We start from the raw sequence: 16,971 nt of genomic DNA, 5'->3' as shown, positions 1-16,971 counted from the left end.
ATGACTGCCTCTGTGAGCCTGTAGCTGTGTGGTGCACCTTTGGGGGCACTAGAAGAAAATGCTTCCTTCATGATCACTGCTATTGCTCTGGTGGCCAAAGGGACTGGCCTGGCAGGAAGCCTCTTCCTTCTCCAAGTTTAGCTGGAAGTTTGGCAAGCAAGTGTTGCAAAGATCTCTAGCAACTATGCTATTGATCATCAGGTCATCTAACGTAGTGGTTAAAATGACGGGCTTTGGACTCAAGTTCCGGGATTCAAGTTCTACCACTTACAGGCTGTGTGACTTGGAGCAAGTCAGTTGACTTCACTGGGCCTCAGTGAAATAAGTACCATTCTCTGCAAAATGGTACTTAGCTCACAGCGTACAAGAATTGAGCAAAGCAACAATGCACACAAAGGGCTGTCTATTCCTATTACCCCAGTGGGGGATTGGTGCACCCTGAAAGAAGACAGTTAGGGTGGAGTTGGAGGGGAGGAAGGCCCTTTCCCACGATATGGTACATAAGGGAAAATCTCTTCCCCACTTGAAAGAAGTAAGGGAAAAGTAACCCATTTACCCACCAGTAGCATCATATATTACGTAGTGTGTATCTCTACACAAGTCTGTCTAAAATGTCCCTCTTGAATACTTGCTTATCAAGTCAGCAAGTCTTTATATTCTGCTGAATCTGTTGAGCCTCTATTTCTCTCTCATGTCCTCCGTTTTTATCTCCTCTCCACTCTATGCATCCCCCATCCCCACCAAGGTGCTCAGTCTACCCTTTCCATAAAATCTTAGTTGGTGACTTGCAGCAGGTGGGAATGTTTTCCAAATCCAGTGTTTGACATAAAGGATCTGATAAAACAAAGTAGATATGCTATCCTTTGTAACCTGCACATCAGGGGCTAAAGGTTAATTTTCTGAGTGCTAACTAAACATATAGAGTCCCCCTGGTGATAGCAACAGTTGCTAAACAGATGGCAACCTATTATGGAGAACAAAATTAACGCTCTTCAGATATGTGAATCCTTTGCCACAATTAAGAAAAAATTTCAGGAAAAAAGTAGACCTTTTCCAATGTAAAACCAGTTCACAAAAATAATTTGAGATTTATGATCAACATATTTAAAAATCAGTTATATTCTTAGGGAAATTAGGTATCTAAATACAAAAATTAAGAGAAGTACTGAAAATAAATGTAAATTTAAGGTACAGATAGTTTTACAAAGTGAAGATTTTAATTTTATTCACTTCAGGAAACTAGTTGTAACATTCACATCTGTATGAAATAGAATTTTAAAAAAATTTAAAGTTCAAATATTTCCATTTGCTTTCTTTCTCTGTCTAACATTGTGCTGGTTTTGTGTATGAGGAACCGGTCCCTTACTTACAGGACCATGATTAAATATTAAATATTAAAAACTTTCAAGATTATTTACATTATATTGCTTCCACAACTTAAACATCATTCAATCACCATAATTCAAAACAGAATTAAGATATCAAAGGGCATTACCTGTAAGATAAGAAGGACCAGGAAATAGAAATTGGCTGCTCTCTTAAATTGCTCAAACAAATTCATTGGTAGAAAGGTAAATGCATTATACTTGTAGGTTTTTATTGCATTATTCTGTTAAAAAAAAAGAAAGTCATATAAATGATGCCACACCTTTATAAAAACAGAGAGACATCTGCAAAAATCACCAAGTCCCATCCCTCAGTGACACAGGGACATAATTTGTCAGTTAGAAACACTGATGACTGTAGACGCTTTTACATTCGAAGTGAGTCTCAGATGACTGCCTGGAGGCGTCTGTCAGAAACGGGAACAAGATACAGACATTTCACCTCAAAAGTCTCTGTGGCAAATCAGACCAAGTGGTTCTTGTTGTCATGTCCCATGAGCCATGAGAGTCTCTTGGAAACGGGGCACAGTTAATTTCAACAGGGGCAGGCTCAGTACTGCTCTCGTGTGCTCTGAGGGGAGGCCAAGCTGGACTTGGGCAGAGCAGAAAAGAACCCTCTCTTTTTAGATATGGAGATCTATGGGCTACTGCGTAAGAAAGAGCAAAAGACACCTTTGCAAGGACTGCTTGAAACACTAAGCCTACACTTAACGGCGCTCTTTAGCATATTTCAAAGGTAATAAACATTTTGGAAGTGAAAGAAAAATCTTCAAAAGTTCTAAATCCATCACAGACTGAGGAAGGGGAGATGAGCATCTAAGATAACTTTAGAACTCTCATTATTTTCAAACTTAAGCCTTCTGTTAAATTATTGCATATTCTCGCATAAAACATTATTAAGATTTTTTTTTTTTTTTTATTCTTTGGTTCAAACTACACCCACCCACCCACAGTGTGATTAAAGTGAAGACTAAAAATGACGTTTTACAGAATTAACAATGATTGTTCATGGTCCTAGGCTAGTGGTTACCGAGAAGGCTAGTGAGGATACTAGATGCTGGAAAGAAATCTGACTTCGAATAAAGATAATTTCATAAGTTAAAATCACCTTACCGCATATTTGCTCTCCTTGATGCATAAGAACTTTCTGTTCATAAAACGAGGTTGTTCGTGGAAACTTCGATCGTTTGCTTTGACTTCCCATGTACAGTCTAAAAAAGAAAGGGAAAAAATGTCCAAGCAGTCGAAGATTAGCCTGTGCTGGAACTTGACCAATGGTTCATAGAACATGAGGATTCTGAAACAGTAGTTAATACTTATCACAACTGGAATAAAAATTCTAGGGCCCCAGAAACTCACTGCTAAATGAAGAGCCAAACTATATTTTTTCAAACGCATTTACTTTGTTTGTAAAATTTATAATGTATAAAATATTTAGTGAGTAAATAAATCAAAGAAAAAGAGCATCACAAAGTAATTCAACACTTCAGAGTCCTGACCATGGATGAGCATTGTGCACTGCTTTACTCAGATTGCCAAAATCTGTTGTCTTGCTAAGTTCATTTCATGTACTTCACACTAAATTCACCAGTCCATTCAATCATCATGTCTGAATTCCAGGGAACATTAGAAGGTCTTTAGCTTCTCTGCTGCTGGGGAATCGGTTCCCTCCTGTGGTGGTTTGGAATTGTGTGCTCCCCAGAAAAGCACGTTCTTAAACTTAACCCATTGTAAATAGGACCTTCAGATGAGGTTACTTCAGTTAAGGTGTGGCCAACTCGAACAGGATGGGTTGTAATCCTATTACTGGAGTCCTTTATAAGCAGAATGAAATCCAAACACAGAGAGAGCTACGGGAAGCAAGGAGCTGAAATTTCAGGGGGAGAAGAGAGAGGTCAGGAGAAGCTGCCGTGTGCATTGCCTTGTGACAGAAAAGCGAAGGACCGAGGAGGTCCAGCAGCCAGTCCCAGAACACAGTCTTCGGGAAGAAAGCATCACCTTGACAATGCCTTGATTTGGACATTCTCTAAGCCTTGAAACCGTGAGTTAAATTCCCATTGTTTAAGCCAATTGCATAGTATTTGTTCGAGCAGCTAAGGAAACTAAAACACCACCCAATAGGTATCTCATAAACCACTTCTCCCCACCTCCCCTACCTCAACTTTTTCCAAACTGATTCTCCTTGGGGGTAGCTTTCTCACTCATTGGAAATGTTGTTTTCTGAATTAATAGGTCAGTTGTACACTGCCTTGATAAATCTCCCTCCTCCGCACCCAACAGACAACCCCTCTCCTAACTTCTGTGTTTATCACCCCCTTGTTTTCTGTACAGGATTAAATGTGCACTATACCACGTGTATACTTCTGTGAATTGCCTTGTGCCCCTCAATATTATGTGGGATGCATCCGCACTAATGTGTCTAACTGCTATTCACTTTAACTGTTTTATGGTATCCTATTGTATGTGTTCATCATAATTTATCAGTTCTTCGGGTGATGAACACTTGGACTGTTCCTAATGTTTTGCTGTGAACACTCATAGTTGTCTCCTGGAACACATAAGAGGTTTTCTCCAGATTTAGACAGAGGAGTAGAATTGCCAAGTCCAGATAATAGACTCCTCTGTGGGTTGCCCATAAGTGTTGCTGTATCCTTGTTTCTTCTCCTGAACATACCCTGCAGGGATTTGAGTCCAGTCCACATTCAGTCAGGAGATCTGGGGCAGGGCAGGGTAGGGAGAAAGAAAGAAGAGGAGATGGAGGTAGTGATGGAGTGACTTTAGCATCAATTTTGGGAACCAAAGCCAGGAGGGAGCTGAAGTCAGGCAGAATCCCCCTAGAGGCTCTGTGGGGCATGGGTTAAGGTGGGGCCACCCCTTGATTGGAGACTGCGGACCCAATCAAGTGCACAACTGACACTACAGAATCCATGGTGAGGTGGCTACTGGAATCCAACAGAAGACAACATTTCATCCCAAGAGTGTATGGTTTCTTTATTTCAACTGCAGGAAGGAAAGCTGGAAGGGCTCCCAAGGATACTTTCCTGAGCCCTGGCCCCACTGTACTTCCTACTCTGGCTCCTCTTTAATGGGATTCCAAGGTTGTTACCTCCTTGGCCTTGGATGTGATGGCACCATCATCTTGGCCCTTGGACACTCCCTTCTGTCACCACAATAGCTAGCTTCACGGCCTTGGACACAGCACCCACCCCCAGTCTCCTGGTGGAGCCGCTGTTTTTGTAGTCAGGCTATGAAGTTCCTGAAGAAAGAGTCAACCCCTGTGGAGTCTTTTACTTGCAGATGGGCTCCTCCTAGATTTATGAGGTGTACTGGATTCCTTTTTGCTGGGGCTGGTGCTTTTGTGAGGGGAAGAGCTGTGTCTGCTGTCCATTGGGCTTCTCATACCTTCTTTATTTTTGTCATCTCTAGAGGTTCCATGGCCCATCCACTCGTGTAGCTTTTAGTCTACAAAACTCAGACAAGGGGTCCCACTCCTGAATATTTAGTTGCTTCCACAATAGCTGCAATCACTTCACTTGGCTGCCCTGGGGCAGAAGCTGGCAGTCTCCTCGACATGCTAGAAATCTCCTCTGAGGACACGCTGGCAGCACCTGCCACGACCACATTAAGACCACCCTGAGGACTGTGAGGCAGCTCCTTTGGTGCACATGCTGGCTCCATGTGTCCTTGGACCCTGGGTGGCTGCTCCTGCCATTGCTGTGAGGTGTCCTGGGCCTGCAGATATGATTACTGTCATACGCAGCACCTGCTCTTGTCCCCATTGCCATTCCTCCAACTGCCCCTTTAGCAGGCCCTGCAGATTTTGCGACTGCAGAAGAGTGTGTACTAGGGTGGATACAGTGGGATTCCATGAACAGAGCATGTGTGGGAAACATGTGGGTAACCTCTCCAGAGTGTCTAGAGGTGGCCCCAGATCCCTCAGGGGCCATGCAGGGCTCTTAGGAATGACTTCATCCTGACCTCCTTCTCCCTGGAGCTCTGTGATTCCTGGTTTCCTCCCGCTCTCTGCCACAACACAAGGATGTCCATTTGTCCCCAGCTGGGATGGCCCAAGTAATTCTTTACTGGCGGTCTCACCAGATAAATGAGTTTTTCCCAATAGCCGAAGAGGTCTTCCATGAGTCTGAAGGACTGCATGTAGAATGTATGGCCAGCCAGTGGCAAGATTCAAGCATAGCAGTCATTTCTCATGGGAGTGGCCAGAGATCTTCCAAAGTTCAACAGAAGAAGCCTGGTTAGCTTCAAGGTCATGGTGGGCTGGTGGCCCCTCCCTAGTGGTCTGGCCAGATAAGGCAGGCCCTTCACAGCTGGCTGGCTGGTCCAGCAGCATGACAGCAGGCACAACATCAAGTTTCCAAGCTCATGGAGATGGTAGACATCAGGCCTGCAGTCACCTTCCAGCCTGGGCTGTGCACAGGAGTCCCTCTACCTTCTGCTGTCCTGGTCAAGTTGCTCAGACACACATGCATCCTTGATTAGATCTCACTCCCCTCAGATAGCTGCGGGTCCCCAAGGGGCATGGTGAACATGCCCACTGCCCTGCTTTCAGCCACCCCTATGTCAAGACAGTTCTGCCTCTGGCATTTGATCCTGCAAAATCACAGTCCCAGCTAAAGAGAGCGACTTCAACTGCTCATCTCCTTCAGGGATTGCTGTCTTGGACTAAATACCATTGCTCTGTAGCTTTTGTCCTCTGTGGCCCTTGGCGAGCTACCACACACATGTATACACATGTATCCCTGCATGTGCGTGCACACTCATCTCGACTATCAGTTGCTCCTCAGGGCTGGGCCACCAGTGGTGAGCCACCCCCCCAACTCACTGCAGCCTTCACTGGGTCAGACTGACTGTGGGGATGGGGAGCATGTGCACTTGAGGTTTATTTAATGAGTACATTCTCACCAGGGCGGACAGACATCAGCTCTCCCTCACCTACACTTACTCTATGTCCTGCCCATGCCAGAGGGACAGCCATGACCACTGCTGCTCCCCACTGTTGTCACAGGTGCCCAGGTCCCCAGGGTTGGCTCTTGGGGGTGTTGGGAGCAAGCTTAGTTCCTCCTTGTAGCCCTTACAGGCCCCACTGGGTATTTTACACATAATGGCACCCAAAAATACCTCCTCAGAGAATAGCAAAGGTGAAATTCATTTTACCTGTCTTTCTGTGGCTCGATTCCTTCCTATCTCAATAGATGACCTGTTGGTGGAGCCCAACGCCTCATGGAGATTTAGGCCAAAGGGGCCTTCCAACTTAGAGATGTCTAAACTGGCAGTAAGGCTGCCTCTACTGGAGAAACAAGATTTACAACCCCCTGTTTTTGTCTTTGCTACTCTTGACTCCTACTGCCCCAGGACACAGGACTCTGCTGCTAACATTTGCTAGGTGCTTACTGTGAGCCAGGCACCGTGCCAACAGTATTTCCATTTTACAACTGGGCATAGAGAGGAACAGTGACTTGATAAGTGGTGAGGGGATCAGAATTTATCCTCGGGCAGTGGGACCCACAAGTCCAGCCTCCCCAACCACCTCGCTATACGGACTGCACCTTCTTTTATGACTTAAGTTCCAAACCACTGTGGAAACTACTCTGCCAGTGAGTTGACTCTGCAGAGTCATTGTTTAGAGTCATACTTTCCACTGCTACCCAGTGTCGGACTCTGCTGGAGCTCATACCAGGAAAGCAGGGCCACTCAATGAAAGCCTAAGACAAGGCTGTCATAAAGTAGGAAGAGAACTTGAGGAAGCACCCCTTTAGAGTTATGTTCTCCATGAGGAAGCACCTCCTTGGAATTACGTTCTCCATGAGGAAGCACCTCCTTGGAATTACGTTCTCCATGAGGAAGCACCTCTTGAGAATTATGTTCTCCAGTGATTTGTCTGCTTGAACAAGCATGCCATATGAACTTTCTTTGTGTGACATACACTCGTGGGTGAGTCAGATTTTGATGAACCTGCCCCTCCTCCCCCCAAACCTGGCTGGAAAGGGAAATTAACAAGTTGTGTGGCACAGCCTCTTTTGGAGGCGTTGGGTGGGAATTTATTAAGAAACAAATTTTCAAGGACAGAATTATAAACTTATCCATCTTATGATTACAAAAACAAAGATATAATCTTTAAAAAATATTATATTTCAATTTTTTAAAAGGACTTATTTTCTAGACCTCTACTCCATAGGTAATATAGATAATATCACAAAAGGAGCAAGTGTGGACTACTGAAGAATGCAAATAAGTAACCTTAGTTTTTAAAACCACAATACCATTATTGAAATTTCCTCTTGCATCATTCTGGCTGCCCTTGGCTAGGTCATCACAACTGTTGTGTTATTACAAATGGAAATGTTCAGAGCATCTATGATGGTTAAGTTCATGTGTCAGCTGGGCTGGGCTATAGTGTCCAGATGTTTGGTTAAGCAAGCACTGGCCTGACTGTTACCCTGAGGACATTTCATGGATTTAAATCATCAGTAAGTTGATTACACCTATGGTTGATTACATCTACAATCAACAAAGGAGAGTGCCTTCAGCAATGGGAGAAGTCTCATCTAATCTGTTGAAGGCTTTAAAGAAGAACTGATGATTTTAGCAGTTAGAAGGAAGAATTTCCATCTCTACTTCAGCCAGCAAGCTTCTCCTCGGGAACTCATCGAACACCTTCATTGGAGTTCCCGACTTGCAGCCCTAGATACTCAGACTTGCAATCACCACGGTTTTGTGAGCCAATCCCTAGAATAAATCTCGTAATATTTGTGCACACACGTGCGCACACACACACACACACATCTTGTCAGTTCTGTTTCTCTGGAGAACCCTGTCCAATACAGCATCTTTCCAGCTCAAGTGCAATTTTATCAAAAGAGAAAATTAAAATGGAACTATAAAATAAGCCATATACACTGTAATAATGTATGCAATCAGAATGTTTTTTTTTCCCACTCATAAAGGAGATCTAAATGAAATTGGCAAAAAGACATTAATATAGAATCATCTTGAATGCACTCTATTCTATAGAGTCATCTGCAGTTTACTTTATCTAGCATATGGCACGTGACACAGCTCACCCATGACCCCTCATCACTAGCACTCTAGGAAACTGCTGAGATCGGATGTTCTAAATTCCAGGATGGCTGAGAAGAAAAACAGACAAGATTCCTCGAGAGGGGAGAAAAGGCCTACGGGAAGGGATAAAAATCCATGCTAGGAATAACGAGACAAGAAGCCGCTGCCCTGTTAATGAGCTGGGTGTAAGGCAGTGAGCATCCGCCTTCCTCCAGCCTTCCTTGTGCCTCTTTAAACTGGTTTCACAGCCAAGTCCCTCACCAGGCGGGTCCTAACCTGTCACAGCACGACACTGTCATCCTCAGGCCATTTTCCCTTTCCAGTTAAAAAGCCATTTAACAAAAGACCAGTTTACACGTTCATTTCAATTATGTCGATAAAAGTTTAAATATACAAATCACATTCCAAAACCCAAAAGAATTTTTCTAAACAAATGAAATATATAGACAAATTCAGGACCCAAATCATTAAAAATTTTTGCAAAAACCATAGCAAATTATATTTTGTAACAAGAAACAAAACAACAACAACAAAAATAGCTGTATACAGTAAAGTTTCAAAAAGCTCAATGATGGAGCAGCAGCGTCACACTTTAAATGTACTGTTTATTATGCTTGTATGATACACCTATTTTAGCTTTCTGTTAAATAATAGATTAAAGAATGCCTGCTGAAAACCCAAAAACTGAATTACAGTTATTCTTAAAACTTCCTAATTTTGCCTATGTGTCCAAAGTTGTGGATTACAATAATAGCCTCCAGAGAAGTCAGGTTTTTGGTGAAGCAAAGCACATAGCACCATGTTTAGATAATGGTGCTTTCTCTTTTGTCCTATAATTACTTCAATTATGATGTGTATCCTGGAGATTCTTAAGATGACTTTCAATACAAAATAAATAACTTTTATAAATCTTTTTTTATATAAAGCACACATCCCTGTGTAGTTAAGCAGTATCACAACCTAGAGAGTGTAAATGAGTGATACTAAATCCTGTTAAAAAAAGCAAAACCCAGTTGAATGACTATATAATGACATTTTAAAAGTCCAATAATTTGCTATATAGGAAAAGTGTATCAATTCTTAAAGAATAATCAGTATCACACTACATGTACTGAGGAGCACAAAGTCAAAGCTCCCTTCATATTCTGACTCCTTAGAATCTAGGTTAAATATCAACCTACCTTTCCTTCAATGAAATTCTGTGACATTCAAAATAAATTGATGTAAATATTGAACTTTTGCATTTCTAAACTCTATTTTCTATCATGAAATAGCCTATGACTTCTCTAAAATTATTAGTAAAGAATTGATACTACTGTTGAAATATCTACTTGTTGAATTTCAAACTTTTCTTCCTGAATACCACGTTCTTAATTTTTATTAGGAATATCAATCAGCACATTTTCACAAAGAACAAATAGTTGGGAGATAAACTTGCAAAAAGCATAATAATTTAAAGAATCAAGGATTAATCATTATAAAAGATTGATACAATAAAGCCTTTGGAGGTCAAATAGGCCACTAAAACACACCATACCTATAAGAAAATGGTATCATCTGCATATATGACATGACCCAGGTCACAGGTCTACCTTCCCAAATATAGGTATTTCTTCATGAATTAAAAATTATGAACTACCAATCTTCAAAAACAAACATTTTCAAACCTATTAGAAAAGCAAATTTTAAATTATGCCTATCTAATAGAAATTTACTTTGAAAATATACTTTAGAACACTTTGTCCTTTCTCACAACTTTGTTAGGAATCCTGAAAACTGTTATTTTGGACACCTGAAAATGTATTATTTATCACTTCAACTAGCATGTATAATATTCAATAATTTACTTATCTCAGGTTTTGAAGTGTTAAAATGTGGAGCAGACTAAACCCTGAATTAACCAATAATTGTGAATTTACACTGAATTAATACATAAGCAACCAAGCAGTATTTTGATGTGACTGAACGTAAATCTCTATATTTAGTCATGAATTCTATGCACTTGTAGGTTTTAGATTTTACATGGAAATAGAAGCAGGTGATAAGATATAAGTCTGAGTTTGTTGCAATCTAAAAACACCATGCTCAAAAGGTAGTAAAAGTTTTTAGAAGTTTTTAGGCAGTTTTTAGACATCAATGAGCCCAATATTCACTTTTTATTTTTAGAACAAAAATAATTTTATTTTAAATCATTAAATGACCATTTAGTCCTTTAAACTATATTTTAAAACTTTAATGGAAATTAACAAATATACAAATTTAATTCAATGTGATATTAAGGATTTATCTGATTTACAGAAAAAAATACAATTAGGAGATTAAGGACAAAACTCCATTAGTGTAAAAGTCACTGGCTCCTATCTAGAAAAGAACAACTGGGTTGCTTTCAGTGGCTTGAAGCACTAGAGGGTCTTAAAATGTAAACAAAGAAATAGATGTGTTGTATCTCTCTACATTGAATGTAAATATGAATTTTATTCTCTGATAAATCGAACCAGAATGCTACTTTACCAATTTTTTATATAGTTTAACAAGTAACATTCAGCAATCCTTTGTTTAGTAATCTTTTGTTTAAATATAAAAATCTCAGCTACCTGAAAATGTTTTTTCAAATCATACCTCTATTTCATCACAGCTTTATATGTAATTACAATTTTCAAACTTTGAATATTCTGTGTGATTTCATGTATCTGTACAAGAAGAGTAAGAAAATTAAATAGATCTGATTTGCAAAAATTGATATGTGACATTTGTGTGCTCTTGGAAAGAGTGCATAGGACACTTCCAGGGCAATCAAAAAGGTAAAATCTTTTAAACACAGATTTGAAATTTCCTCTAATTAAAGTCTTCTAACCCCTGGAAAAACTTTCAAATTTTGATTTCTAGGTGCAATAGGTATTTTATATATATATATACACACACGTTTTTTCCTAAAATTTTTATAATTTCAAACCATTTGAACAATATAATCAGATTCAGCATGATAATATCTTCACAGAACCTGCAGAAGTTCTCTGTGCAGGATTAATGTTGAGATTTCTAGGGCACTGTCTTGAAAAACCAGTTTAAGATAGTATACTGCTGTGCTTTAATGGGATTTCCTGCAAGTTTAGGCTCATAACCACATAGGAAAGTAGCTATTATGACAAGGATGGTTCCAAGAAAAAAGACATTGGTTGGCACAAAATCTTGTAGCCAAAAACAGGATATCAGTGTTGATAATTATGGACAAAGAAGTTGCAAATCCTTTTAAAATGTTAAAATAACAGCAGCTAATTCCAAGCCCTCCCACTGCCTGACGAACAGATACTCTCCAAGTTGGTCGGTTAGATCCCTGAAAAAAATCCCTTCTTTGATACCAACTTTGCATCCTAAAGGTATACAACCATTAATCCAAATATACTCCCAAAGAAACAGCAAGTTTAAGTGTTTTCATGGGTTTATGAAGAATTCATGATGTATTACTCAATTCAGTGCTCTTAGACTGCATTTGCTGTCTTTGTAGATTAGTAAAATGCAGGTCATTATCTTCAAAAGCTCAGCAATAACCCAATAACCACTGCAGTAGAAGATAGATAACGAGGTCCCTCCTCTTTTAAAGCCCTAGAATAACACATCATCAGAACCAAACCGCGAGCCTGAAAGATCACAGTCCCCAAAGAAAGATGTTTTAGGCTGGTGGATATTGTATCTTCATCTGCCTCCCGTGCAATTGGAGGCCATGGCTCAGCTCTGCTGGGTGCCCCAAACCCAGCCCATTCAGGTTTGGCGGCCTCCCACAGAGGGTGGTGTCTGACCTCAAGTAGAAGCAGTGAAGGATCTACCAGAAATGACACTGATCTCTCAATTTTGTATTTTTGATAACACCTTGGGGAGCCTGGAGAAAGTAAACGTACATCTTCACTTGCAACTTAACACAGGAGTGCTTTCAGTTAATTTCAGAATTATTGCAGTCAGGTAATCAATAACCCTATTTCCAGTTATCGTTCCTGTTTGGCCTAATTCAGACAAACCAGAGGGCAGACAAATTGATGTCTCCTGTTTCCACTCTGAATTTTAAGCTAATTGCTTGACCAGTATTTCAATGAGGAACCTTTAAAAAAGCTGGGGGGCAGGGCAGGGCGGTGTGGTCAGACATATTTGTGAAAGGCAGCACACTGCATCCCTCTGCTGGACCTTCAACAGACCCCCCTGAGAAGTCCTGCAGTAATGTATTTGTTTAATGCAGCCTCTTCAAAATTAGCGTGACCACAGACCCTCTGTTTTTTTCAGTCACAGAACACCGATGAACACGGTTTGAGAAATGCCTGCTGACGCACATACGTGCCTTTGGGAAAGGCAGTGAGTAGCACTGGGAGTATTTACTTTTTTGATCAAACATTTACTTGGAACAGAGAATTTTACTAGACACTTGGACCGTCAGGCTAATTTACAGAAAAGTAGGAATCTTGCCCATTTTTGGAATGGAAATATTGACAAAGAAAAGAGAAGAAAAAAATAAACTTATCAGCAAAAAAATGCACGTACACTATATGGCCCTTCAGTCAAATGCTTGACATAACAACTGACAGTGGCTGCGCCCAGCAAAACCATCAGTACACGTGTCCAGACACCATTTTCCATCAGTCAGCTGTGGCTCAAAGTCATTCCCAGAGCCTGCTGCAAGTGCTTGCCGTGAAACCATGCAAGTATTTCTAAATGATTTTCAGAATATTTCCACAGTCATCAAGCCCTTTGATCACTGCCATCTGGAAAAAGTCGACAAAAATAATCAATGGACAACCCAGAACCCATGAATCTCGAAGACAGTTGTATAAAAATGTAGCTTATGAGGGGTGACAATGGGATTGGGAAAGCCATAAGGACCACACTCCACTTTGTCTAGTTTATGGATGGATGAGTAGAAAAATAGGGGAAGGAAACAAACAGACAAAGGTACCCAGTGTTCTTTTTTACTTCAATTGCTCTTTTTCACTCTAATTATTATTCTTGTTATTTTTGTGTGTGTGCTAATGAAGGTGTCAGGGATTGATTTGGGTGATGAATGTACCGCTATGTAATGGAACTGTAAACAATCGAAAGTACGATTTGTTTTGTATGACTGCGTGGTATGTGAATATATCTCAATAAAATGAAGATAAAAAAACAAAACAAAACAAAAAAAAACTCTTATACCTGGAAAAAAAAAATAATAATCAATGGGAGGAAGCTTAGCCTTCCTCCTTTTACTTTTTTTGTTTCTTGATCCCTGGTTCTAGACACACAATAACCAAAAAGGTGCATTGGTTATTAGAGGGTGCAGCAAACCAGCAGAGTAGTCGAAAGTTTAATATCAGAAAGAAAAAACAAACAACTGAAGAGAGACTGTGGAAAGGACTTGAGTAGATAGCTCACACAAAAGGAAGTTCAAATGACCCTCAACTACGTGACATGATAGTCAACTTCCTAAGAAGAGAAATGCAGTTCAGAACTCCAGCAAGATACCAATTTTTATCCATTATATAGAAATAGATTAATGGGTGTGGAGCAACAGGCCCCCTTATGTATCCTGTGTGGAGAACAGTTTGGCCATATCTATAAAAATTTAACACACATGCTCACTGACTGAGCAATCCTGCATCTAGAAATTTATCCCCCATACCTGCATTCATGCATGGGAGGAATGACCAACTTCAGGGCACTCAATGCAACCCTGTTTGTTAGAAAGATTAGAAAGAACCTAAATACCCACCATGAGTGGCTGGTTAGACATCCATGCAATGAAAGCCTGTGCAGTCAGCAAAAAATAATGAGCCAGCTTTATGTGTACCGATAGGGAAGGTCTCCAAATTACACTAAGTGACAAAAGCAGAAGCATGTCTACTACGCCAAGCTTTAAAGCTATGTGAAATAAACAGTAGGAATGTATGCATGGACACGTGTGCACACATGTGTTTGTATTTATATCTATGGGCATATAAGAGTATATACTTATAAATATTCTTGGCATAGTCAAGTGTGTGTGTATTTCTGGAAGGACATGTAAGAAACTGGTAACAGCAGTTACTTTTTGGGAAAGGAAACTGCACAACTGAGGGACAGGTGAGGTAGGGAGGGAGACTTCATTCTCACTGTATATCCTTTCTTTTTTAATTTATGCAGTTTTATTGAAACCATCTGAAGAGTACAATCAATGGCTCAGAGTATCATTATGTAGTTGTGCATACATCACCGTGATCAATTTTAGAACATTTTCATTACTCCAGAAAAGAAACAAAAATAAAAAGAAAACCCAAATCCTGCCATCCCCCTTCCCCCCATTACTGACCCATAGTATTGGTGTTGTATATTTACTACTGTTGATGAAAGAATATTAAAATATTACTGTTAACTATAGCCCATAGTTTTCAATAGGTACCTTTTCCCCATATACCCCTATATTGTTAACTCCTTGTAATAGTGTTGTCCATTTGTTCTAGTTCTTGAAAGAACATTTTTATAATTTGTACAGTTAATCATGGACGTCGTCCACCACAAGATTCACTGTGTTGTACATTCCCATGCTTTAACCTCCAACTTTCCTCCTGGTGACATACATGACTCTAAACTTCCCCTTTTCACCACATTTGCACACCATTCAGCACTATTAATTATTCTCACAATAACGTGCTACAGTCACCTCTATCTATTCCCAAACATTTAAGTTCGGTCTAGTAAATCATTCTGCACATATTAAGCAACTGCTCCCCATTCTTTAGCCCCATTCTATATCCTGATAATCTATAGTCTATATTTTATGTCTATGAGTTTACACATTATAATTAGTTCATATTAGTGAGATCATATAATATTTATCCTTTTGTGGCTGACTTATTTCACTTAACATAATGCCCTCAAGGTTCATCCATGTTGTCATGTGCTTCAGAACTTCATCTCTTCTTACTGCTGAATAATATTCCATCATATGTATATACCACATTTTGTTTATCCATTCATCTGTTGATGGACACTTGGATTGTTTCCGACTTTTGGCAATTGTGAATTTCATTGTATACCTTTTTATAATCTGTATACCCATTTATAACCCTTTTATAAACTTGCATATATTTCCTTTTTAAAAAAAATTGTTTATGATTCAATTCCTTCCCTTCACAGGTTTACATATAAAGCAAATATGCAAATTGCTTAATTTTCTTAACGGCTGCTATCCCATTGCATTTTATCTTTTTATATTATTTGAAGGCAATAGGATGATGGTGGGTGAGGATAAACAAGAGTGGAGGATACAGGAAAAGATGGAAATTTATGTAGACATGGAAAGGAATCATGCTTATGCTCAAAAATATGGATAAATCTTTCAATTAACTCTGAATGAAGCCAGATACATACACACAAGTGCACTCAAAGTTCAACATCACGCAAAACTAAATGACAGTCTTTAGGGATATGTTTAGGTATAAAACTATAGAGGAAATCAAGGGAGTTATTACTATAAAAGTGAGGCTAGAGGTACCTCCGAGGGAAGGAGGCAGAGAGAGTCAGTGACGATGGAGGGGCGTGGGGTGTGGTTCTGGGGTGCTGCCAATGTGCTGGGGCTCGACCTGGGTGGTAGTTGCACATGTGTTCATTTTACAGTTCTCTGATAAGCTATATACTTGTGTTCCATGCACTTTTCAGTATTTTTAAATGTAGGAAAAAAAGTAAATAAAAAAGGAGGCAAGGATAAGCCAAAAAGAAGGGTAGTGATAGAAGGCAAATAGCCCAGAATGCTGAGGATGGCAGTAAGGATGCAGCACAGGTGATGGAATGTACTCTTTGTTGAATGAATGAATGAAAGCAGTGACCGAGCCCAGTTCTCTTCAAGGACTGTGGCTGCACGTGGCCTGGGTGGGAGTCAAGTGTGTGTGGGTTTGAGGGGACAAGAGGAGAAGTGCACCCCGTCTGCACTTGCTCCCACTACTCCTCCGGCTGAGCCAGGAAAGTCTGTGGCCAGGTCCTTCCCCTCTAACCTGGGTCCCAGAACAGGTGGCTGCTGAGCCAATAGGCCATAAGGGATAGAAGAGGAGGTGAGATTTCACAAATCAATATTTACCCTGCACAGGAAAGTGAGGAAGCGCATCCTACTCAAGTCATGGGTCCTGGTTTTCTTAGATTAGACTTGACCTCCAGCCACACTCAGTATCCAAGCTATGCAGACAGAGGAAATGCAGCTCAGATGCCCTAGTGATAGGATTTGGAGCTGTGATTCTCAGCCTGAGGTTTCCAAATCAGTAGCATCAGCCTGAGAGTTCCCCAGGAAGCTGTTAGAAATGCCAGTTCTCAGGCCCTGCCCAGAACTGCCGCATCAGAAACCCTGGGGTGGGGCCCCGGGGACCATTATTTCACAAGCCCCCAGGTGATTCTGATGCAGGCTGAGTTGGAGAACAACTGATTTGGAATAGGTAGAACTAGGGCACTTTTCCAAAAGGAAACCATCTATGGGTCGAGCACAATCCCTGTCCTGAACGAGCTCACTATCTAGCGAGGGGTA

General features: G+C 40.5%; 1 protein-coding gene across 1 annotated transcript in view; it reads right to left on the bottom strand.

Annotated features, from left to right (window-relative positions):
- Positions 1 to 16,971, bottom strand: part of ATP8B1 (ATPase phospholipid transporting 8B1) — a 133,650-nt gene that overhangs the window by 43,650 nt on the left and 73,029 nt on the right. The window contains exons 3-4 of the mRNA XM_037806022.1: positions 2,499 to 2,596; positions 1,496 to 1,609 (exon numbers count right to left, since the gene is read on the bottom strand). Coding sequence (XP_037661950.1) covers positions 1,496 to 1,609; positions 2,499 to 2,596 — 212 coding nt within the window. The remainder of the gene's footprint in view (positions 1 to 1,495; positions 1,610 to 2,498; positions 2,597 to 16,971) is intronic.

This window comes from Choloepus didactylus, chromosome 16, assembly GCF_015220235.1.
Source record: "Choloepus didactylus isolate mChoDid1 chromosome 16, mChoDid1.pri, whole genome shotgun sequence".
NCBI classification, from domain to species: domain Eukaryota; kingdom Metazoa; phylum Chordata; class Mammalia; order Pilosa; family Megalonychidae; genus Choloepus; species Choloepus didactylus.
This window is presented reverse-complemented; position numbering and strand designations above follow the sequence as displayed.